The sequence below is a fragment of the Heloderma suspectum genome, chromosome 1 (genome assembly GCF_057233095.1).
Source record: "Heloderma suspectum isolate Gila_16-S chromosome 1, 16-S_ref, whole genome shotgun sequence".
In the NCBI taxonomy this organism is placed as follows: domain Eukaryota; kingdom Metazoa; phylum Chordata; class Lepidosauria; order Squamata; family Helodermatidae; genus Heloderma; species Heloderma suspectum.
This window is the reverse complement of record NC_139458.1, coordinates 247,402,932-247,428,867: the sequence shown is the minus strand read 5'-3', so window position 1 is coordinate 247,428,867 and position 25,936 is coordinate 247,402,932. Positions and strand designations below refer to the sequence as shown.

The 25,936-nt window shown below is 41.8% G+C and overlaps 1 protein-coding gene across 4 annotated transcripts in view; it reads left to right on the top strand.

Annotated features, from left to right (window-relative positions):
• Positions 1-25,936, top strand: part of VPS54 (VPS54 subunit of GARP complex) — an 89,198-nt gene that overhangs the window by 33,922 nt on the left and 29,340 nt on the right. For all 4 annotated transcript variants that reach the window (XM_084823286.1, XM_084823267.1, XM_084823295.1 and 1 more), the window contains 8 exons: positions 553-660; positions 5,163-5,218; positions 7,461-7,557; positions 12,254-12,594; positions 14,120-14,249; positions 16,177-16,358; positions 21,767-21,879; positions 23,895-23,964. In XM_084823286.1, coding sequence (XP_084679412.1) covers positions 553-660; positions 5,163-5,218; positions 7,461-7,557; positions 12,254-12,594; positions 14,120-14,249; positions 16,177-16,358; positions 21,767-21,879; positions 23,895-23,964 — 1,097 coding nt within the window. The remainder of the gene's footprint in view (positions 1-552; positions 661-5,162; positions 5,219-7,460; positions 7,558-12,253; positions 12,595-14,119; positions 14,250-16,176; positions 16,359-21,766; positions 21,880-23,894; positions 23,965-25,936) is intronic.

Sequence of the window (25,936 nt, the reverse complement as noted above, 5' to 3'; positions counted from 1 at the left end):
AAAGAACCATGGCAAGCACCATGTTTTTTTACCCAGAATACTGTGGAAAGATGATACTGCTGGGGCATTGCATTTTCGCAGAAGCTACAATGGCCTGGAGCGGAGGCCCTTGCATTTGTTGCTAGTGGTGATAGACTCCAGTAGGTACCACTGTTAGTGTGCCTGAACAGCTCCCCGAATATGCTGGATAGTAATACCAGGCCTGGGTCCAAGTACAATACAGAACTGGAAACACCTTGAGATCTGTATACAACTTGCATAATTTATTCCTTTTGTATCAAGTTATGGTTGATGAATCTTGTTCAGTTTTGCACACATCAATGGTTGTCAACTCTTCTTTCTCAAAATAACTTCAAACATGATTCTTGTGGGAAATGTTCTCACTGTTTTGATAAGTATGTGGTTTCTACAACAATTGAACCTTGATATTCATAATTGTACAGGATTTGCTATTTTAGTGTGTTAGCTTATTTGTAATATTTGGGTTCTAATTTTCCTTTTAAATTTTAATTACCTTTCATACGTTCTGTTATTTATTTTCGTTCTAAATAGGAAAGGCTTGTGTCATTAGTGTTTGGACTTCTAAAACAAAGGAAGCTGAATTTTTTTGAAATATATGGAGATGAAATTATTACAACAGCAAAGAATATAATTAAGCAGGTAATCTGTTTTCTTAAGGGATTTTTACTTACCACATATATATTTGAGACAGAGAGAGAGAGAGAGAGAGAGGTAATTGATTCTTTAAGGTACATAATGGCCAGTTTGCACAATCGTATTTGTTGATCCCACCCTCTTACCCGCTTCTGCTTTCTGAAATAACCAAGGAACATTCCTGGGATATTGTCATGATGTGCGAACCTGGCATTCTGGGTTTTATAGGGTTAAACAACCTAGACTTGTAACCCATGGTCCTGGTTTGCATGTCACAACGTGCAAACAACTTCTGAGACAACTCCGCTCCTGGATTGTTTCAGAAAGCTGAATTGAAGGAAGGTGAACGGTCGCTTGTTCCAGTGTGGCCACACCAATGGGTTGTTTAACCCAGGATTGGCATTACATGTGAACCAGGTCACTCTTCAGGTCATCTAATATGTCCAGGTGGCTTAATAGCTTTCCTTCTCTATCTTAAGTTTTTAAAAGCCAAAGCAATCTGTACTTGGTTGATTTATCATGCTGCTCTGAATAAGTTATTGATTGTTATTTGAAGAAATAAGCTGATTATATTTTTAAAAGTAGATTGTGGGGACATTTTTATAAACTGTAAATAAGAGTACCTCTAAAATATAGTATAAAATACATTATTGTAAATTACTAATCAGAGTACCCATTATCTTTCTGTCAGTTAGAAGTGAGGAGTTTGGGGCATTTTACTGGAAAATTGTGTGTGACAATATCGTTTGGCTTAGAACCATGACTCTGCAAGTGTGAGGTAACCTTTGCTGTTGGGGATGATGTGAGCTTTCCCCCAACCTCTTCCAGGTTGTTTTCTGCAAATATCTTGAATGGGATCAATGGAAGAGTGGTGACCTGCCCATGTGCATTCAGAATAGCCTGTGAGATTCTGTGATTCTTGCACCCGGTTAGCGAGTTGACCATTAGGCTACAGACTTAGTAGGATAGTTTTTTTAATGTGGATTCTTAATATCATCATCATCATCATCACATTTATACCCTGCCTTTTTCCCTCTTGCAAGGATCCTAAGGCAGCTTTCATAGTCGTCCTCATCTTCATGTTATCCTCACAACAACCCTGTGAGGTAGGTTAGGTGACTGTTAGGTAAGTCAGTGACTGGCCTAAAGTTACCCAGTGAGCTTCATGGCCAAGTGGGAACTAGGACCTGGATCTCCCAAGTTCCAGTCCAGCACCCTAACCACTACACCACACTGGATTTTATGTCTTCATTTGCCTTTAGGTTGGCTCTTATTAGTCAATAGAGAGGAATTTTAGGCCTGGAAGCCACCTCAGGCCTTATTCCCATCTCCACCTTCGTCATTGCAAATATTCCTTGGTCGCTTTCTAGCTTTATTTTCATGGTGATGTGCTTATTGTTAGCCACATGGGCATGTGGGTTTCCCAGAGGACGAGCCATGATGATGGGAGGGGCATGGTAACTTACTAAACAGAACCAGAAACTGATTGGGGCCCCCTAGACAGAGCTACTTTGCTATCCCTATTTCAAGAGCGGAGCCCATCAGAGAATAGCGGAGCCCATCACAGATTACTTAAACATTCACAGTACTTGGTGAATGCTTTCCCAAGGAACTCACTCCGAGGATGAAATAGCCACTGCCGAATGTGATACACATATGGAAGAGGAATATGTCCTCATTTGCTAGTCTTTTTTTTGCTGTTCTAGCGGAGGTGAACAGAAGTGGTATAAAAATAAATATATTTGTAAGTTTTAAAATGAAAATTTATAGTCTCCTTTCATATTGTTTTTTTTCTTCTTATGAGTCAACAATGTGATGTGACTGCAAAAAAGGCAAATGCTATTTTGGGCTGCATTAATAGAAGTATAGCTTCCAAATCCCATGAAGTTCCCCTCTACTCAGCACTGGTTAGGCCTCATCTGGATTACTGTGTCCAATTCTGGGCACCACACTTGAAGAAGGATGCAGAGAAACTGGAGACGGTTCAGAGGGCAACGAAGATGATCTGGGGACTGGAAACAAAGCCCTGTGAGGAAAGACTGAAAGACCTGGGCGTGTTTAGCCTTGAGAAGAGAAGACTGAGGGGACATATGATAGTGCTCTTCAAGTACTTGAAAGGTTATCACAGAGAGGGAGGCCAGGATCTCTTCTCGATCATCCCAGAATGCAAAACATGGAATAGTGGGCTCAAGTTACAGGAAGCCAGATTCCGGCTGAATATCAGGAAAAACTTCCTGACTGTTTTTTCCTATTCCTGACTGTAGCAATACGATAATGGAACTAATTATCTAGCGGGGTAGTGGGCTCTCCATTCAAGATGAAGCTGGACAGCCATCTGTCAGGGTTTGGATTCCTGTGTTGAGCAGGGGGTTGGACTTGATGGTCTTATAGGGTCCTTCCAACCCTTCTATTCTATGATTCTTTGTGTTTTTGGCATGTAAACGTTATAGTTTACAGAACCAGCTTTGGGGATTTTGTTACATGCATGTTGTCTTCTGCACTCCTTTGCTATACATGTACCCTATTACTCTACACAATCATCCCATGTTAAAGTTTTGACATTTTTCCTAGACTGAGAGGATCACTCATTTTGTGCTTCCATACGTCACATACTAGTAACTCTTTCAATGTACATAGTTAAGGATAGGGTTGCAAAGACACACATATTAAGATCTAGATGCTCCCTAGCACAGCACATGTCTCAGGAGCAACTGCCCTTTAACTTTAAAGGAGTATGTAGAAAATGTGGCAGAATGTGGAAAGAGGCAGGAGCAGCACCAACCATATTTTGTGAGACTATAAAGCCCACCCAATGTACACATTGGGCCCAGCACTTCTGCAGCCATGTCCCAAGAAGACATAGGAACTGATTCTGAGTCAGAAGGAAGGGGGGAAGTAGAAAGAGTTGTTGAGGTGTCAAGATTGCAGGAGGGGGGACCCGGTCAGAATATCGGTGCTAGAGTGGGTAAAGCCCAGCTGCACTCTAAGCAGTTGAATGATAGCCTGCCCAGGTTGTCCCCTGAACCTGTGAGAGAACACAGGCTCCTAAAAAAGAAGAGGAGGTGGGAATAAAAGACCCCAGAGTCAAACAAAAAGGGAGGAGCAACGCTGGGTTATGAGACTTGCAGCAAGGGAAGTGACCCCATGGAAAGACCCACCTTGAGGGACAGACTTGATAAGCCAGTGCCACTCAGTCTGAGATGCCGGGTCTATAGTAGCCAGGGGCAGTTAAGTAGCAACTTTCATGCATAGCGTTTTAACCCAAGTAGTTATCTGAAGCCTCTATTATGCAAAGCCTGCTAAAAAAGCTTGTTGTCAGTTGTGGTCTGTAGCCTGAAGCAAGGATTGTTTGTAGTTTGCATAATAAAAGTAATTGACCAGAAACATACCTTGACGGCTTGACTACAAAGGAAGCTAGGGAGGTGGCACCTGACAGCCATGTATCTTTGTGCAAGCCTCTGGTAGAATGAAATGGAAATAGAGAGTCAAGTTCCTGGGCCTGCATCCTTTAAAACCTGTTATAATTGCCTCATTTCTCAATACTTCTAGGACCCTAGGCTACGTAGAGGTGGGGCTTGTGAAAAGTTAGTTGGGGAGGCTCATGCAAATAGGATTTCCCATTCCCATTGAAAATGAAAGAAGCAGGAATTTTCAGTTATCCTGGCCAGGGATTGGGAAATTCTTTTAGAGCGATCCAAAGACATTTGAGCCTGGCTTTCTTTTTAGTTATACAAAATGGAGTTATTCCTTATAAAATAGAAGCTAGCAATGTCAAGCAAGTGGTATAAGTTAAATTAATCACAGATGTATTTGCCTAAAATCATCCCACCATGAACATTGAGGAACTTAACACACATCTAAAAGCCATTGGTAGGATTTCAAATAAATGCCACCCCAAAGGAACTAGAATGGTAATGCTGTTGCATGGAGCTTACCCCCTCAGAAATCTATGTATGAATCAGTCCATTAGAAGGGATGGCAATAAGGGCTTGCCACTACACTAAGCGGTCTCAGTCAGCCCCTCAAATTACTAGCCTTCTTAAGATGTCACCATCTAAACATCCCAGTATATTATATCTACAGTAGCTTGATCTGTTGGTTTTCAAAATGTCTATTCATTGAACATCATCTTAAAGCAACATATACAGACTTTTTGTTTGAAGTGGAATACAGAGGATGAGATGAACTTAATCTCCTAGATAGTATAATGATTTTTTTATTTTATATGTATTAAACACAGTGTGTTCTGGAAACTAGATGCAGGTTAGAGTGAACTTTTCCAGTGGGTTGGGCTTCAATCTCCTGTGTAGCTCTTCAGCCCTCACAATAATTAGCAGGAGGAAAATTTGTGTGGGTCCAATTTCGACTGTCCCTTGTGTAGATTTTTTAAATTTATATCAGTTCAAGATATAAATAGCCTTGAGGATTAGAGTAAATAGAAGAATAATTAAGTTTTGGAAGAATTACATTTGAGGAAAAGCTAAGATACATTTTCTTATATTTTGCAGTGTGTGGTTAATACAGTATCACAAATAGAAGAAATAGACACAGAAGTGGTTGTTAAGTAAGTATAAACCTAGAGCTCTGAGTTGATTTGGTAGGGAGTGAAATAGGTTATTTTTGTTTGCTGCTTTATCTATGAATAGTTAAGAACTCTGCTAATTGTGTCTGCATGCTTTTCCCTTATTTAACTATTCATCTTTTAACATCATTCTTCCTATGGTGACATTCAGGGTTATACATACTCAGATGCTAGTATAGTAGAAAAAATGGCTGTGGGGGAAGGGATCCCTACAGTTTTATTTTTATTTTTTAAATTGTGCTTAAGATGCCAATGCTGTGTCATATCCAAGAATGTTCCATTGTCCTCATTAAGGCATAATGTTAAACTATAACCCAGTTTGCATATCACAGGAGCAAATCGTGGGTAATGCTATTTGCAGGGACGTATGCTGCCTGCAACCCACTTCCAGTTTCTGTAAACAACATTTACAGCCCTATTGAAGGTTGTGAGTGTGATGTGCAAACCTGGCATTATAGGTTGTTTAGAGACTAAACAACCCATGGTTGTTGAGTTAATTGCTAGGTTGTTTAACCCCTAAACAACCCATTGGTCCAGGTTCACATGTCACACGACTGTCGATCAGAGATTGTTTACAAACTTACTCTTAACTATGGTTAGTGGAAACAAGCCAGCATTGTAAACCATGGTTTGAAGTTGTTAAGAACCATGGTTTGTTGGGTTGAGACATTATGGCAAATTGCGGTCAATGTAAAATGGAAACAGAAGTTTCCAAACTCCTCCTTGTGGTCGCACCAGGTGGGAAACATACAAGCCTGGGGTTGTCAGAGGGAACACTAGGTTCATTCTTGAAAAGCTAAATTAGTGTTATGTCTGAACCAGCCAGCTGAATGAATTGGAATGAATTCATGGAAACTGAAATTCTGGTTTATTTGTCTGAGTCTCAAAACCTCTGGAATGACTAGGAAACAGGGCAGGCTTGCACTTGCAAAGCAAGCAATATTTAATGACATTTCAGAAGGCCAATGCTGATATTCTAGACACACATTTGCAGTTGACTCCAGTTGATACTAGTGTGCTAGGAAAAGCAAAAGGTGCTGCTGTTTCCAGTTTGCTGCTGAGAGGCAATTCATTTCTGAAAGTGTGTTCCATTTCATTAATCTGAAAAACCCAAAGGATTTGTAAAGAGGACTTTGGGGCTATAATTCTGTTGAAAGGCTAATTAATTATTAGTCTATTTACTTCTTAGGATTCTTTTTGTTTTGCTTTGTTCTGAGGTGGATTTAACCACCTTTTGTCTCAAAATAGTTACTCATTTATAATTACAGAATTGTGTTTTGGTAGTTCCTGAAAAACTGGTTTAATCTTAGTAATTTTTCTTAGCTGGGAAAAAATACCATAAGCCTTAGTTATGTTTTCTCATTCAGTGCCATAATTATTGTTCAGCAATGAAGACAAATTAGTATGTTCCATTTTTAGAAGAATATGTTTTAAGTGGTAAAGTTTTAAGTAACCCATCCATTCACAATTCTGACACTGTATGCTGGTTCAGATGTCATAATAAAATACTGTTTATCATGATCTAAATGAGCCGCAGTGAGCCTTATGATGGCATGTTCCTCCCCCTTCCCCTCTCCTCCAGCACAACCACAAGGAGGAGATCAGAAGCTTTTACTTCCAGTTTTGATTACCAAGGCTTGTTGTTTCATCCAGATGTGACCAACTGTGGTTAACATTAAGTATGGTTTGTTTGAAACAAGACAACTTCAAGCCATGGGTTATGAAGCTGGATTGTTTCAAGAGATTGTATTTAAGATTAACTGTAGTTTATGGATTGGATGTAACATTAGTTAATCAAAAACAGAATTGAAATCTTCTCACTTCTTTCTCATGCCCATGCCAGTGGAGCAGAGGGAGTACATGATCCTGGTTTATCATGATGTCCAGGCTGTCCTGCTATCTGTTTGAAATTCTTTGCAAAGACCCCATCCAGATTTTGAAACCTCAAAATGTAAATTGTGCTACAAAAATTATTTCAATGCAATTTAATGTTAATTTTCTTCATAGTTTTTATTATATATTCCTGAAGTGTGCTTTTGATTCTCATCTCATTAATAACCAAAGTAACCCTGTAAGGCAGACCTTAATGTTCTTATTTTAAAGACAGGGAATGGAGGCTGAGGGTTGGGCTGACAAGGGGCATACCCAAGGCCACCCTGTGAGCAGAGAACTAAATTGGATTTTAAATGAAATTATAATAATTGTTTTACAATATTCATCATAGACTTGCAGATCAAATGAGGATGATGAATTTTCCACAGTGGTTTGATCTATTGAAGGATATTTTTTCAAATCTTATTATCTTTCTCAAGAGAATTAAGGTAAGGTCCACTTTGAATAGACTTAATTTATCTCTTGTACTAGCTGTACTAGCTTCTGTGGTTATAACAGAGTTGTGTAAAACTATACTGTATAATGGCAAAGTAACATTAATATTTATTGGTCTCTTTTAGTTGTTTGGTATTAATTCCTGAAAATAAATAGGATTGATTTTTACTGCATAGGGCATAACCTATCTCATTAGATTCCGTTTTATTTGCTCCAAAATTTATTTTTTATATGTGATCAAAATGGTTTAAGTTGTTTTCATATTATTACAGTTCAGTCAATGGCTGCGATTGAGCGTAATGACAAACCATGATTTACTATTGTGGGAATAAGTCTAGGAGAGCCTGAAGCTTGCGCATTATCCACTCCCCTCTCCTCCTATGGAACAGAAAGAGATCAGAAACGTTTGCTTCTTCTGTTTTTGATTCGTCACGGTTTAGCATTACATTCCAACCTTAAACTGTGGTTAATATTGTTTATTGAAACAAGCAAGCTTCATAAACCAACATTTGAAGTTGGGTTGTTTCAGTAAACTGTAGTTAAGGCTATCTGCAGTTTGTTCATGTTCAGACATTAAACTGTGGTTGGTCAAAATTGGAAGTGAGACTTTCTCACATTTTCTTTTTCTCTTCCTTTCTGCCACCCCATTTCTCACTCTCTTCTCTTTGACACCTTGCTCTCTTTCCCTTTCTTCTTCGTGATCTCTGTGCATCACGCATACAGGCTCTGTGCTTGTGCACAGCCCCATTCAGGAAACTTCTATAGCTGAGGAACTTTTGGCTGGAACCCTCTCCTGTTGTCCCATTGCGAATGCCCCTAGTGGGTTCCTGCCTATTTCCTCAGTTCTCTTTTGACCACTATTGTGATTGCCTCATAGGAAACTTTTCTCATTGTATGCTATTTGTATTACAACTGCTGGGTTTTTTTTCTTTTACCTTATCTTCCTGTCCTCTCATTTTTTCTTCCTATTACCACTGTTTTAGATTTGATTTGTTTCTTTTGTGTTCACGATCTCTGTAATCACCTACAGGCATATGACAATGAGGACCCCTTACTGGAAGTGTGTCCGTTGTGGCAGTAAATTGCTTCCCACTAATGGGCACTCCTTGTGTCATGTCTCCCTGGGAGAAGGCCACAAAGTGGAGGCCTGTGCTCATTGGCAAGCCTTTACAAAACAGGCGAGATGTAATCACTCTGACAGGCTGTGAGCTGTTTTGTGGAGGAAAGCCCTTGAAGTGGTAGAGCCATTGTCAGACAAACCTGATACAGCACACTTGTCAAAGGATCTCTCTCCTGCTTGGGACAGCAGAGACCCTTTCCGGCTCGCCTTGGCCTTTGGGAATTTTGGAGACTACTTCCTCCCTCAGTTGAGACCTGAATTTGATCCATCCACACCTGGACTGTCGTTGAACCTTATGGTAGTAAAGAAACTATTGAAAAAGGCTAGAGTGCAACAATCTTCTTTGGAGCTAAAGAAATTGAAAAAGGCAACAGTCGGGCCAGCGATAGACCCAACAATTTCCTGTCTTGGTACCAGTCATACCATCAACTGTAATGGCTCCTCCGCCAATGCTTGATTCGCCGATACCACTTCGAGCCCAACTTACGGAACCAGCTCTAATGGCTGAGTCTGTGCAGGATCTTGTACCGATTTCATCTACATCAGAAGGCGAGATTAGTGTTGGCTCTGCTTGGTTCTGAGGCTGCAATGGGCAGGCTCAAGGAACTGAAGGAATAGGCAGGAACCCGCTACGGACATACACACTGGGGGAGTGGGGGAGGGTTCCCACCAAAAGTTCCCACCAAAAATTCCTCAGCCATAATGTTTCCTGAACAGGATTCTGTGCACGGGATATGTGGAATTCACATATGTGTGAATGTACAGATGACCACTCAAAGAACCACAGTTACAGATAAGCAATCTGTCTTTTCCTTACCACCCAGTGGGCTTCTGGGAGAGGGACAAAGCACTCTTTTCATACGTCTGGGTGGGTCATTTGTAGAGGGTTTTTGAAATTAGGCCGAAGGCAACTGGTGGCCCACCCCTGCTTTAACACTGCCCCCCCATACACTGCTTTAAATCTTCTGCAGATTGCAGAAATATGCATGAATGTGAAGTTACATTTCTTTCAGTATGTTCAATTCTAGGTGAATTGGTCCACTAGGAGCTAAAGTAAAATGGATCGATGAGAATGTAAAATAATGCGTTTTTATTTGTATGTACACCTAAACATCAATGCAGTATAACAATGGAACCACTCATTATATCTCAACTACTACTATTTATTAGTGAGATCATTCTCAAAAGCAGGGGCGGGCAACTTGTGGTCCTCCAGATGTTTTGGCCTACAGTTCCCATCAGCATAGCCAATGTTGAGGAATAATGGGAGTTGTAGACCAAAACATCTGGGCGAAGACACGTTGCCCTCCCCTTCTCAAATGCTTACTCAGCACTGGAGTTGGTACAACCAATACAGTGAAGTGTATCACAAGGGCACTCCAGGGCATATTTGTGACATGACATGTTTTACTTTGTTGAGCAAGGTATTGTTCTACAATCTGTCTTGCAGTTGCACCTAACGACTTCAATAAGACATTAAGGTACTACTGAGAGGTTTGGAAATGCTGGGAGAAATCTGTTTCCCAACTCCAATCACACATATCGTAATAGATGGAGCCCCTGTTACATTGCATTGGTTTTTAGATGTATCTTCAATACTTACAATTTTCTTGTAGATCCAATTTACTTTAAGTAACTCCATTTCTATGGGACCAATTTACTTGAGCGGTATGTAGAATCAAATGTAGTGAAAATAAGTTCAATTTATATTCCTACATCTTTTGCTATCCACAAAGTGTTTAAACATATAATAAAAAAATCCAAGTTACATGCTCACTTCCTCAGTATTTCTGCATATTTCTAGAATAAACCAGTTGCAATGGCATCCTAGGTAAAGTACAGTAAATAAGTACTTGTGCACTTAACTCCGGTTTTAACTAAATCAGACAATAGAGGTGCACTTCTGTGCATTTTTTCTAAATTCATGTCTCTCAGAAGAAGAAATCAGTTATGGCTTCCCAAAATGGAGACATCCCCCATTTGGATTTTGGCACAATTTGGTTTTGATACTTTTCTGAATGAAAAATTGTTGCAATTTCTTTCCCATTTTTCCATAAAATCTTTGCTCTAATGGTTCCTTTAGATCCCTACTTCTCATCCTTCTGCCTTTTCTCTTCCTGTTCTTTCAGCCATCTTGACTTTGAGCAGTTACTGACACATCTGTATTGATCAGTTAGAATGTTTTTGTCACTGAACAAATTGTGAATGTTGTTTTAATTTTGTTTGGGAAGTGAGCTAGGAGGCAGAGGCAGTCACTAAGTACTATCCACCCGAGCCAAACAAATGAAAGGTCCTAAATGTGTTAAGCTCTTTTTGTGAATGTTATATAATAGTGTACTGTGACCATCATATGGTTCCTAGCTTTTTGAAGTGCTTTAGAAATAAGTTCAAGTGGAGACCTGGAAAAAAAAATAAGCCGTAGTGTGTCACCAGCCCCTATCAGAAGGAAACCTGTTCAGAGCTGCAGCTGTCCTGTAACACAAGCCTAGCAATGATTATCTGAGCTTTCAGGACAGGAGGTTTGAGGGTGGGGGAGGAAAAGGATCCCCCACCCCAAACACAGCTTCCTCAAACCTTCCCTATTATGCCGTATTTATTATTTATTTATATAGTGTCATCTATGTTCATGGTGCTTTACCAAGAACAGGTATGACAGGGAAACAACAGAAAAAGGGGGGAAATGGAGGCACGGGTAAGCAAGAGAAGAAAATGTGATTGTTTCATTTACATGTACGTTGGCTTAAGGCACAATCTTATGCAGGCTTAGACAGAAAAAGGCCTACAACTCACAGCATGCCCCAGGCAGCATGGCTGGCTAGGGCATGCTGGGAGTTGTAGGCCTTTTATCTGTTTAAACATGCATAGGATTGCACCCTTAGTTGCAATAAAGTATATGGACAATATAGCATGAAATGGCTCAGATTTGAGTGGGAAAAAGATGCCTTTCCTCCCTTCTGAAACTTCATTGGGTAGTACAGAGAGAGGAGTTTTTAGCAAGTATCACCTCAGCTCTAATCCTCAGCCCCACAATACCGTAAGCTGTTAGGGGTTCCAGTAGGCCAATACTCTCCTTTTACCCCTGCCACTGACACACTCAACAATCCACACATCCTGGAAGGCACTGAACATATGTCCTTCTTAGGCTTTTAAAAAAATTACTCTACAAATACACTCCTGTGTTCTTGGAGATTCCTCAGAGTATGCAGAAACATCTGTCTTATTTTGGGGACTTCTCAGGTCCAATATTGGAGGAAATATAATAACAATAATAATTTTTCCCATATGAAGACCATGGTGAAAATACATTTAAGATGCATTTAATTTTAAAATACTGCCACTTATTTAGGTATAGCTGATATATTTCACTGTGATTTTTGAATTTAGCAGTTAAAAGTGGATGCTACTGTGGGGCAGAATATATGGTATAAAATTGGTGGATATGAATCTTTGAATCATTCTGTTGGCCACAAATTATGCAACATTTAAAATACAAATATTCTTGCTAAATGATGTTTTTTAAAGAAATACAGCACAATCTGTATTTTAACAGGCCCTGTATTTTGTCCTAGGCAACACTAAATGTCATCAGAAATGTAGTTCTCTTGGTTCTAGACAAGAACCAAAGGAGCAAGGAGTTGGGTGATGCTTCTCTGCAGAAGGACACTGCAAAGGAAAGTACCGTAGACACAGAAGTGGCTTATCTGACTCATGAAGGCATGTTCATAAGTGATGCCTTCAGTGAAGGAGACCTGCCATCCACAGAAGCCGATTCTGTCTCTCAGAGAAACCTTTCCCCAGACAGTGAACCCAGCAGCACTGACTCTGTATCTGAGCCTGAATGTACCACTGATTCCTCATCTAGCAAGGAACAGACTTCATCCAGTATTACACCAGGTGGAACTGACATCATGTATGTAGTAAAGATCCTTAATCCAGATCCTTTCAAAGCAGCAGAAGTGGGGTTCTGTTGTATAAACTGGAACTGAACTAATCTAACAAAATCAGTGCAGGTTCACTGTTTGGAAATCTGAAGATCTGAAAGTAAACATTCACAATGCCTCTAAAAATGTGAACCTAAAAACATGATTTCCAAAACTCAGTTTTTCAAGCTTGGTGCATATTCTGTGCAGTCTTTGGGAAGAGAAATGAATCTCGTACACCAACCTGAATTCTAATACCAAAGAGTTTTACAACATTCAAAGCCATTAACTTGGTTTTTCTTTTGAATTTTACATAAATTCAACAGAAGAACTCTGTAATATAATAGTAAATTGTCACTTTTCCCAATTTTCATTTTGGATGTAATATGAAATTAATTGTCTAAAATTGGTAGTTTGGCCACCCTGTGCCCTGGGTTGCACATAATGGCAACAGTTAACCCACGATTTGCTAGGTTGTATGCTGCATGTGAGCCAGTTCCGCTTTGCATAATCAACCTCCTATCGACCAAAGTTAATCCACAGTTAGTTTATAGGTTAACTTAACTTTGGATTGTTTAACCCATGAACAACCCAAAATGTCCGGAATTTGCCGCCATTATGGGGAATGGACCCTGTGTGTGTGTGTGTGTGTGTGTGTGTGTGTTAGAAACTACTGAGATCTACTGTAGTTACTTTTCCATGGGCTTTTTGCTGCCTTGTAGGCCTTGCTATCTCTGGGGACGGGACAAGCAGATACTACAGCCAAGCTATGTGTTTATATTTGTGCTTAATTGCATCTTGAGATGCTTACGGGTTCTTTTTATATTTTCATTTTTACCTGATGTATTTGGCTGTGTTTGAGAACCCTTGCTCTTATGTATTTATTTCATCCGCCAATCCCTCTGTTCCTTTGAGGAAGGAAACATTTCTAGTCCTCCTTTATTTCTTCAATTCCCACTTCGCTGATAGGGAATGCATATCATACATTGATAGAACCTGCTTTACCTGAAAGTGGACATTGTACACAACACAAGGCAGAGACCAAACCAATTCTAAAATAGTGAGGCTTCCAACCAGCCATAGCCTTTGCGTGTCTTGTTGCAACCACTCAGCAGGTCAAGACACAGTTCTCCAGTGTTGTCTCTCCTTTTAATGTAAGAGGTTGCAGGGCTGAAGCTAGTGTATGGTACCTTTTTATTGTGTGTTCTAGTGATGTAGTGTGTAAATCATTGTAAATACTTTGTTAAAGACTTACATGAGCAGTAATTTTCCATTATTTGCTTTGTAATGTTTACTTACAAATTATTTTACATTTGCTGCAACTACTGGATCTCTATTGAACAACAAGCAATGGTTAAGTTCTCTTCCAGTCTGAAGATAGATACTGACGTCAGAATACAAAGTTGTCATTGTGTATGTAGATGTGGGTGAATCAGTGGAATGTACTTGTGGGTCATTGGATTATATTGGCTGATATATAATATGTAAACAAACTCTCATTTGTATTACTTTTAGGATTAGTGAGGACATAAAGCTGTCGGAACTGGAACTGAGTAGATTAGCAAATAACATCCGGGAACTACTTTACAGTGCCTCTGATATTTGCCATGATCGTTCTGTCAAGTTTCTCATGGCTAGAGCAAAAGTAAGTTCCAAGCATATACCTGTATCCCAGAATAAAGTTTTATTTTATTTTCAGTTGAGAAAGAAACTCCCCTCCCCCAACAATTGTAGTTGGGTCAGTCCTGGAGAATTGCTGTGGAGAAACATGCAGAGGCCAAATTGAATAGAAACTGTATTTGCTGAAAAGTGTGTATTCCTTTGTCAGCACTTAAGGGGGAGTCAGACCACAGTTAATCATAACATACCCAAGCCTTATGCTCGTGTGCTCCCTCCCCCGTTTCTGCAGCTATTACTTCCTCCTTACAGTGGTTTCTGATATTGGTTTGAACAAAACGCCAAACTGTGAGTTGTCTGAAATCAGGAAAGGAGGGAAGAAATTGCTGTGTGCAGAGAAGGAAGGAGTGAGCCCAAGGGCGCAGCAAGGCTCATTCACATAATCGTGGTTTGACATTCTATCTGAGCCAATTTTAAACCCGCCCAAGACAGTCCCCAGATTCAGTGATACACTGCTGATTTGTGTGATATCTAAAAATGACCCAGGTGTAGATAAAGCCATTGTTTTACATTTGAGATAGAAGCCATACAGTAGCTCTATACAGGCATTCAAACTGTATACATGAAGGGATAGCCACATTTGGTGTCATGTTCACATAGCAACCTGTGCACTTAACACCTGAATTGTGCAGTGAATTTTTTGGCATATTTTGTGGAGTGATTGATGCCCATGTGAATAGACCTCTATGCACATGGGATGTCCAGTGTGTGGACATTGGACATAATAAGGGGATGGAACTAGTTAGCATGAATTCAATTCTAATGAAAGAGGTTGATTTCTCCAGAAAGTGTTTCCCTTCTAAGGAATTGCTTGCATTGCCAGCGCCCTGCTAGAAACAGTGTCCTGCAGGATAAGTCGTAGCAATTGCCTTGGCCCATAAATCAAACTCCTCTTCTCCCACTTCATCTTGGGACTCTGAACATGCAGAGACTGTGACTTCACCATCAAGTCAATTTTTCCCTCTCCTAACCCCTCCCCCCTTACTCCTGCTTTTTTTTTTTTTTTAACATCTTGCCTGATGAGACCTGCAAAGCTCAAAGCGTGCATATTTTTGGTGATCTTTTGGCTGGCCTATTAAAGGTATTATACTAATATGGATTTTGATAAGGACAGGTGTGTTTAGTACATCTCAGGAGAAATAAAAAGTGTGGTGTAGTGGGTAAAGGGTTATTAATGGCCTCTGAAGAAAGGAAAGGTTCCTCCTGTGCAAGCACCGAGTCACTGCTGACTTCTAGAGGGACGCCGCTTTCGCTGGCGTTTTCATGGCAGACTATAGTGGGATGGTTTGCCATTGCTTTCCCCATTCGTGACTACCTTTCCCCCAGCAACCTGGGTACTCATTTTACCGACTTCAGAAGGATAGAAGGCTGAGTCAACCTGAGCCGGCTACCTGGGACCCAGCTTCCGCTGGGATTGAACTCAGGTCGTGGAGAGAGTTTCGGTTGCAGTACTGCCACCTGCCACTCTGTGCCACACGAGACTCTGTGGCCTCTAACTTGCAAATAAATGACTGACTAGGGTAAAGTGTTGCACTTGGGCTGAGAAGACCTGGATTAAAATCACCACTTAGCCCCAAAGCTCAGTAGGTTCTTTGGGCAAGTCACCACCTCTTTGCATATCCAAACTACGTTATTGGGTAGATAAAACAGGATATCCCCCATAATATACCTTAAACTGTAAAAAAGGTAAGACACAGATTGGATAAATAGGTAATAAAATGAGGCCAGTTCCCTCCAAATGTCTGTATTTCAAAAGTCCTCTTGATGGGGGTTTTTTTACTGTGGGGTTAATGGGGTTTTTCTTACTGTGTGGTCTTTTGAGTCTTTGGGATGGGGTAGGATAAACATGGAAATAATTATAATACTGTTGCATCCTTTAAATCCTTTGCCCTTAGGATGGGTTCCTGGAGAAACTGAATTCTACAGAGTTTGTTGCTCTTTCAAGACTAATGGAAACTTTCATCATGGATACAGAACAAATCTGTGGTAGGAAGAGTATGTCGCTGCGTGGTGCACTTCAGAGTCAAGCTAACAGATTTGTAAACAGATTCCATGAGGAAAGAAAGACTAAACTTAGGTATCTCTCTGTATAAATATTATAATCTGATTTGTTACAGCTTTTTAAAATGCTCTTCCTTGTGGGACTGCTCCCTTAATTACATTTCTTTTTTGCATTCCATACCATATTTTAGATTATAGTCCTACCTATGTTTTTATATAAGCCCTACCTACATTGGTGGACAGCACACGCTGCGGCATCCCAAGGGTTAATTAATCCATGGTGGGCTGTTGGGTCATTTGAACTACACAAACTGTAGTAGAACCCTTTTTATGCAAGTCCTACCTGGTTGAGGTGACACGACAGCCCACTATGGGTTAATTATCCCTCAGGGTAATTAGAGGCAGTCTGTGGCAATCTGTGCGGTTTTGTGGGATAGGTTCCAGCTTCTTCCTTCTGATTAAGTGGACAAGGTGCTTTCATCTGTAAGGCCGACTACCTGCTTACTTGATTCTTGCCCATCTTGGCTCATTGTGGGCTGCAGAGAGAGATTAGGTGAGGGGATCAGGGCGGTGGTGAACACCTCCCTTGAGGAGGGACTGATGCCATCAGTCCTCAAGGAGGCAGTGATAAGACCACTCTTAAAGAAGCCCTCCTTGGATCCCCAAGTTCTGAACAACTTTCGCTCAGTCTCGAATCTGCCATTTTGGGGCAAGGTGATTGAGCGGGTGGTGGCAATGCAGTTGAAGGCACACTTGGAAGAAGCCGATTATCTAGATCTATTTCAGTCGGGCTTCAGGCCTGGGCATGGGACAGAAAAGGCCTTGGTCGCCGTAGTGGATGATATGAGGAGGGCTCTGGATATGGGCGAATGCTCCTTCCTTGTTCTCCTCGACCCCTCAGCAGCTTTTGATACCATTGACCACGGTATCCTCCTGGACCGCCTGGAGAGGTTGGGCATTGGAGATACTGTATTGCGGTTGTTCTGGTCCTTCCTCTCGGGCAGGTACCAGAGGGTAGCACTGGGAGAGGAGGTTTCAGACCCGTGGCCGCTCACTTGTGAGGTGCCACAGGGTTCCATTCTCTACCCGATGCTATTTAACATCTATGTGAAGCTGCTGGGGGCTATCATCAGGAGGTTTGGGGTGCGGTGTCATCAGTATGCGGATGACTCGCAGCTCTACCTCTCGTTCAAATCTTCACCAAGGTTGGCCGTAGAATCCCTGTCCAAATGTCTGGAGACAGTGAGTGGCCGGATGGGGAGGAATAAACTGAAGCTGAACCCTGACAAGACCAAAGTACTTTTGGTGGGAGACAAGAGGAGGTTGGGGGATGTTGACCTGGTGTTGAATGGGATATGGCTACCCTTGAAAGACCAGGTCCACAGCCTGGGGGTCATTGTAGACTCCCAGCTGTCCATGGAGGCTCAGGTGTCAGCTGTGAGCCAGACAGCGCTGTCCAGCTCCATCTGATACAGCGGCTGCGCCCCTACCTTCCCAACCATCTCCTCCCATCGGTAGTACACGCCCTGGGCTCCTCTTGTTTAGATTCCTGTAATGCACTCTACGTGGGGTTAACCTTGAAGACAGTTCGGAAGCTGCAGCTGGTATAGAACGTAGCGGCTCGCCTAATTAAAGGCAGCCGCCGGTGAGATCACATCACTCCAGTGCTGAAGGAGTTGCACTGGTTACCAGTTGTTTTCCGGGCCAAATTCAAGGTGTTGGTTTTGACCTTTAAAACCCTATATGGTTCTGGCCAAGCCTATCTTAAGGAGCACCTCCAGCAACACCAGACAGGCCGCTTAACAAGATCAGCCTTGGATGGCCTTCTCTCTTCAGGATCAGCCAGGACAGTTAGACTGGTGAGGACGAGGGAGAGGGCCTTCTTTGTGGTGGCTCCCACTCTGTGGAACTCCCTCCCTAGGGAACTCCACCATGCCCCCTCTTTAATGAGCTTCCGCCATGCATTAAAAACGTGGTTGTTCAGGCAGGCATTTGGGGTAGGTTAGGGTATTTTTAGAAATATGGTGTTTTTAATGTAGGATTTTATTGTTTTAAACTGTTTCTATTATTGTACATCGCCCAGAGTGGCTGGGTGACCAGCCAGATGGGCGATTATTAATAATAATAATAAAAATAAATCAGGGCACCGCAGTGCATGCTGTGCACCATTATGAATACGCAAGCCCCAGCCGGGGGGTGTTGTGGCTTGTTACGTTGTCTGAACCTGAGGGGTGGGGGTTATTTGGGGGTTAAACAACCTTTACATAACCCATGGTTTGTTCTAGGGTTATGTGAGGGTTGTTTAACCCTCAGATAACCACCAACCAAAGCTTGCATATTTATAATGGTGGCCAGCACGTGCTGCAGCTCTTCACGGGTAAATTAATCCACAATGGGCTGTTGTGTAGTGTTATGTGAACTGGCTCCTAGGGCGTACACTATGTCAATTCCATATCGTCTACATAGCATTCTCATCTGTTAATTTTTTTAGCTATATAGATGTTTTATATGTCCTGAAGGGAAAGAAAATGGAGGTTGGTGCCAGGAAGTCTAGTTTATGGAAGACAGCAGGGGAGTTATGCATGACACAGAACACCCACCCCCAACCACTGGAAGCCCTGCCTAGCTCCCACTTCTGTTTTTTGAGCCTTCATTAGACACAGATCATGTGGGCTTTTGTTTCTTTTTAAAAGAAATCCACAACTCTTCAAGAAATGTCAGACCCTGCACAACCTAATAGATTTGGTGCTTGTGTAGTGTACTTCTCTGGACATTAGCAGAATGGGCTGGTTTAGATTATATATGCTGCTTAAACCACAATTTATTAAGCCAGAATGAGTGTTGGGCCCACATGCAAGCCTTTTTCCTCACCATTCACTCCATTCACACCTCCATTCACACATTTTGGAGCTTTGATCCTAGTCTCTTTAAACCACAGTTTGATCCTCGTTAGTAAACTGACATTAAACTGTAGTTCCCTGTTTCAGATGTAACAAGGAACTGTGGTTTTATTTAACAGTGAAAAGTACTCAGGCCTGACCATGGTTTAGGAAGCCAAATTGGCCCAATGAATCTGCAGGTATCCAGAATGCCTTTGGGATATACAAAAGAATGTAGCTCTGGTGAAAGCTGGCTCAGTACTGAAGTGCAAGGTTGCTACAACAAAATGTTGTTCCTTTTTGGAGACTGGGCTTTTTTGAGTCTTGGCTATCCTATGGTTGTAGAGAAGCTTCGATCTTAACATATGGTCAGCTTCTGACGTTAGGAACTGTAGCTACTTAAAAGACCTGCAGCTACGGTACTGAGTGGAAAGAAGTGCCATTGAAATTCATAACATTCCACGTAGGATGTTTACTTCTGAAATGTCAGGGGCATACAGAATCCATGTAAAAATGTTTAAAGTTACTTTTTGAATCTCTTTTTAAATTTCAGTATGTGGAGAGAGACAGTGAATTTCCGGGAGGGAGGGAAGGGGCACAAATGGAGAGGTTATTTTTCCTTTTTCCCAGTCTTCTTCTCCCCCCTCATTTCCTGCTTCTGGCTTTCTCCCCTGTTCTCATTCACCCTGTCCCTTGAAGTCTCTTTGGAACTAAGGCAAGGAAGCAGCCTGCTGTTAAATGATGTTGATAGGTTTCTTGCTTCTGCTCCTCCTCTATCCATTCCCATTTTCTCACTGTCTCACCTTTTCCTCTTTCAGTACCAGCCCTATACTACTCTTCCTCTACCATCTACTCATATCTCCCTCTTCTCCTGGCACAGACTCCTTGTGGCCGGAGACTCCTAGAGACAGTGGACTGGAGGAGTCAGGTTCCCACTGCTCCATGTGGTTTTCTGACATCACGGTGTCCTGGTGCCAGATGCCTCATGTCTCGTAGTTCAGGGATCCAACAGGCAGGAGAACCTAGGTTCCTACTGTTTTCTAAGTACTGTATTGACTGAGCATTCAGCTGATCCTGGCCCTGAGGAAGGCAACAGGTGTTAGACTTGGGTAAACAGGAATTACACCCGAATGCCCTCCCTTCCTTGTATGTTCACCTTTTCCTCATTGCTTCATGTGGAGCCTGAGTTCAGTTGAATGCTTAGCCAAACTCAGGCCAGGAGATGAATAGCAAGCAGTGTAAGCTTGGAAGAAGTATGCAGCTTATTTCCTCTCATCCCTTGTCTTCCCTGGCAGGTGTGGTGCTAATTCCTGCATGCTGCTTTCTGCTGCTGGAGATTCCGGACATCCATGTATATGGATGATCCTCACTACTGTGATTTTTTCAGTTTGGGGGAGCAGTAAGAGCTTATTTGATCCTCACCATTTTTATGGCAAGATGCCCAGTTTATAGCCTTCAGCAACTGTATGTAACACTGAGGGTTGCAAAAAAATAGGATTTCAAACTGTGATTGCTTCATTAACAGCTTATTTTCACTCTTTCTTTGTCTTGTGCTCCATGTTTTTTTCTGTGGACATACGGAACATTTTTTCAATTCCTCACAGTCTCTTCTTGACTAAGAGTGTCCTAAAACAATATTGTTTTCTCAGTGTGTTTAACTACAAAGACACTTATTTTTACCTGACCATTCTCCAGGTTTTATTGTGCTATGTTTTACTTCTGTGGTGGACCTTTGCCTTTCTTGTGGTCCCCACCCAGTCTGTACTTATACTGTTGCCACCCCTGAAATCCCAGCGATTCTGTTGGGAACGAAGATGTGGGGAGTGCATGTCTTGTTTCCAAGCAGAGTGGGGCTCCTGACAACCTCCCAAATAACTGTTTGTTAGGCTGTGAGTAGCCCAATTCTTCTGGGAAACAAGTTGCATAGGGAGCACACACCTTGCTTCCCAGCAGAATCGCTGGGATTCTGCAGGCGAGGAGGGAGGAGTGTGCTCCCACAGGGTCCCAGAAGACCAGTTTGGACCCTCAGCCCTCCAAAGTTGCCCACCCCTGTTTTACTTAGTCTGCTAGATTCTTTGTGTCAAGTGTGCAACATTATCAGCAATTTCCTTTGAGGTCCTATTTACACTTGTGGTAAACTACACATAGATGGTTGCAACTACCTGAACATTGCAGCATGTGGGTACTGGAGAGCTGCTTCCCATTCAGTTTAGCCAGTTTCAGCACCACAGGTGCAGTGTCCCAAAAAAGAATTGTGATGGTGTCATTGCAATTGACCAAAATGTGTGGGAAGACAATTCACACAAACAAATGTCTTCTTACATGACTGTTACAGAAGCCCGTACAGACTAGCGGTATGAATCGGGCCTAAGACTTCGATTGTCGAGGTGCTTCATGAGTATGCATTCGCATTTATTTTCAATAAGGCTTTTGCCATTGCAGCTGTTTTGAGAATCTGCCTGCTGCTGATTGTATTTTCATCAATTGAATCTTTTATGAATTCACACTCCTGGTAATAAACTTAAAAATCGGTACAGACATGACAGACTTCAAGATAATGTATTCTTATTTTTGTAAACTCCTTTTCCTTTATGTTTATAAATAGCCTCCTGCTAGATAATGAGCGCTGGAAGCAAGCTGATGTTCCAGCAGAGTTTCAGGATCTCGTTGATTCTATATCTGATGGCAAAATTGCTTTACCAGAAAAAAAAGCAGGAGGTGGGTCTCTTGCTTCTGTATACCCTATTTGTTCTAATGTTGCCATGTGGATGTGTTGTGGCAAAATGTTGGCAGGCAAATTACATTATAATAATTTCTTCCCAAGCTCTTTTATTCTAAAGAGAAAGACCAACTTGTTAAGGGTGAAGTTGTTTAGAAGCACAGTGGCCTAGAAGTGAAGATGCTTAGCCAAATTAAATGTAATAGGTTTGAGTCTGTTTTGTTCCCACCTCAATAGTCACTTTTTCACTTTGAAGCATTCATAAATCATGCATGTCTTAATGCCACCCTCAAGGTGCACATCTTGGACCTGATCTATACGAGAGAGAATAATCTGAAGAGACCTAAATGAAATTAATTGTATTTGCTGGGATGGGTAGTGAATATAAGAAAGTTCTTTGTGTGTAATACAGGAAATGCCACCAGAGTGGCTGCATTTTCTCAAAATACCCAAATTATCTCCATAGTAAGTCCACAATGTCAGTAAACAAGCCCATAGGCATCAGTTGCTCCTAATGGGTAGCTGCTCCACAGTTGGATGCACTATCACAGTGCTAACAAAAATGCCCATTGTCATGATTGTTGAGGGCAGGGGACCTGTTTATTGCTCCAGAGGCCTCCAGTGTATCTGTGTGTGCGTTGTTAGGCTGCCCCATTGAGCAGCAATTTACTTTTTCCACGTAAAAGAGACAAAGTAAAGGTATGCATACTGGGGTGGAAGAAAACCTGCTCATTGGGTGATTCATTGTCTGGGGCAAGGGGCAGCCCCATTTGTCTTACATGATACAATAATAGGGGCTTTGAGATACAAGCATGATTCTTCAAAACCTTGTTGTGGGTTTGGTTTCTTGAGGTGACTGGAACGTAGACAACTCACTTGTGTTGATGAGTGAAATCAGAAAACCACTTCTTGCATCATGACCACTTCACAATTCCATATAGTAGCTCCAGATATATGGAGAACTGGTTGTCTGTGGCCCCCAGCCGTGCAGTGATTCAACCATTCCCATGCCCCTCCTTCTCTTATCTCTTCCAGCTCTTCCTTGGTTTTCTAAATGATTACATTTAGTATGAAATTTAATATGAAAACATAATAGTCATGTGCCCTGCGGTTATAGACAATCTATTCTCCATGTGTCCCATGTATCTCTGTTCTCCATGTATCTAGCGTGACAGAAACTAGCAGTTACTGAAACAACCTGAAACAAGCAGCAGCGCTCATTTTCAGAATGGGACAGGTCAGCAGAGTTCCCAGAAGGAAGCTCCACTGACCTGCCCTGTTCTGGAAATGAGCATTTCCGCTCATTTCCATGCTTATTTCAGAAACTGCTAGTTCCTGTTGTGCTAGCAGTCGGTTCTGCTTAGACCAACAGAACTAATGGAGGCACAGAGGCAGTATAGGATATTGCTCCATGTGTTTTGATCTGCTACAATACAATAAATGGCTGATTCTACTCTATATATGTAGTCTTCAGGACAGGTGAAGAAAGAAAGGCAGCTTGCCAGTGTTCAAGACAGTGTTGGGAATGAAGCATCTAAGCTGGAATCTACTGTATCATGACTCTAGGGAGCATAAACTGAGTGGTGTAATGCTCAAAAGCAAATGGAAATTTTACAACATTGCTGTTAGTGGGAAACTGAGGAATGAAAAACAGATTAAGTTTAATACCCAGTCATTTTTTCCCTTTTCTATTTTCCAGCCTTGTAAATAAGTCCACAAAAGTTATTAGCCTGCAAAAATGTTTACTAGGCTGTTGGAGGATGGCAGAGGAGAGGTGTAGAGCTCCATCTCTCTTACAGCAGCCTGCTGCATTTCTGCGCTGGAGGGGGCTCCCCTCCTTTCTGTGCTGGTTACAGAGGAGGGATGGAATGTGCCATTCCTCCTCCCCCAATCTGCTCACTTACCAGGATGCGCTACTGCCTGTAGCTCCCAGGGTAGTGCTTAAATATAAGGGTGATTTTCAAAGGCATTTATACTGTTCTTTAGGTTCTAATTGTTTTTCCTTTTTGATCAGGCCTAGCACCTGAAGAAAGAAAGCCAACTGACTTCCTTGTCGTTGATGGACAAAAATACGCTGTAGTTGGGTAAGATGTGCGTTTTCTCCCTTCGTGACAAGTTACAGTCTCCCTTCACGAAGTCTCCCTTCGTGACAGGGCACATGACTATTATTTTTAACTGACTCAAAATAAGTCATTTTGAGAAAAAGTGTACTGGTTTTATGAAAATTAGGACAACCCCATAGTAAGTCTCCTGCATATGATTCACTTTTAAAAGAAAAAAGCCTCAGCAAAATTTCAGTGGAAAATTTACATTTTTTCTTTCAGTCTGTATTTCTTATGCCAGGGCTGACCTGGATAATTTGGGTTCCTCCAAAATCATTGGCCAGGGACATTTTAGTTGCATACGTTGACCTGCGTTGTGCATAAAGCTAACCCATAGTTTATTTAAACTGTGGTTTGTAGCCCTAACCAGGGTTTATCTGACAGACAATTGAACAAACCATGGTTTGTTTTCTCAGTCCCTGGGTTGTTTGTTTCCCTCCTCCTTCGGTTGCTCCCTGCCTGTATCCCAACTGCCTTTGCAGCACGGCAGTGCTGGCGTGTAAAGAGGATGGGTTTTTTGGCCGCTCTTGCCCACTGCAACCCATAAACAATCCATAATTCTGGGTCTGCACATAACACCAACCCATGGTTTAAACAATACTCACTTCACAACCCACAATTTCAACAGACCATGGTTTGTCATTATATACAGGTCTGTACTTGTATTTTTTGCGTAATTGATATTTTAAAACCACTACTGTGTGCAGTCTTTTCCAAGAAAGTCTAGAAAAGTTAAGAATAAATACCCCCAAATAAGGTGGTTTTTTGTTTTTAGTGTGACTACCTGATTATGTTATTGCTCTGTGCCCAATGTTCAGCTTAGTTAATAATTAAAAACGGTATTTACTTGATTCACATGACATTTAGGGCACAATCCTATGGGATCCACCCTTGATACTTGTAAGCCTCCGAACTCGGAGGCTTACAAGTAACCAATACAGAGCAGTAGGCGTGGTGGAGATGATCCTTGCCTCCCTTGCACCTCCTGTTCTGCATTTCTGCTAGATGAGGTTTTTCGCACATCTAGGTGAGTTGTCATGGAGGGGGAGGGAAGGAGGCTGAAGAGCTCTCAGGATATGACGTAAGCTGGCCTTTCCAGTCCCCTGCCCACCCATGGGAACGCCCCCTTTACCTCCTCTCTGAAGCTGTTTTTGCGACCTCAGAGAGGCAGCTGGCGCAGTTCTCTCCACATTGGCTGCAAGGGAGAGGGGAGCTTGGATTCCTGGGTCAGAGGTTGGAGCACTGCCTCCAACCTCAGATTCAGGAATCTGAACTATCCTCTGGCCTCCCAGACTCTGTCTAGGGGCAATAGCATTACTCCCTTAATTGATCAGCAAATGAAAGTGGCTCATAAATTTTGATGCCTGATTTTCTGGGTTGAGGTTCTAAAGTACTAAATACAAAACATGTAATTATTTATTTACATCATTTGTACGTTGCCCTTACAACAATGTCCTCTGGGTGGTTAAAAATTAAAAACTGTAAAAACAACCAGTGCCGTAAAACAAAACAGAGTAAAACCAACCACAGTAAAAGCTAACTAAATAAAACCACCAGCAACAAAACATTAACACAGCAAAGCTGAAACGGTAAGGTTCTCAAAATTTTCTTTAAAAGCACGAAAAAATAAAAAGTGCTTAACCTGGTGCCAAAAAGGCCGTAATATAGGCATCTGGCAAGCCTCTCCAGGAAAAGCATTCAACAATTAGGCTGCCACTGCCGAAAAAGCCCTTTCTTTGGCTATCTGCTGTACTTCATTTGGCAGGGGCACCCCAAGAAGGGCCTCTGAAAAGATCTAAGGATCTAGGTAAGTCAGTGTGATAGGAGGGAACCCTTAATGCAGACTGGCCCCAGGCCATTCAGAGATGCAAAGGTTAAAACATAAAATGAAAGATCGGTATGCTTTGGCATCTTTATTTCTAGCAGTATGAAAAACGGTGCGGTTGGTGCTGGA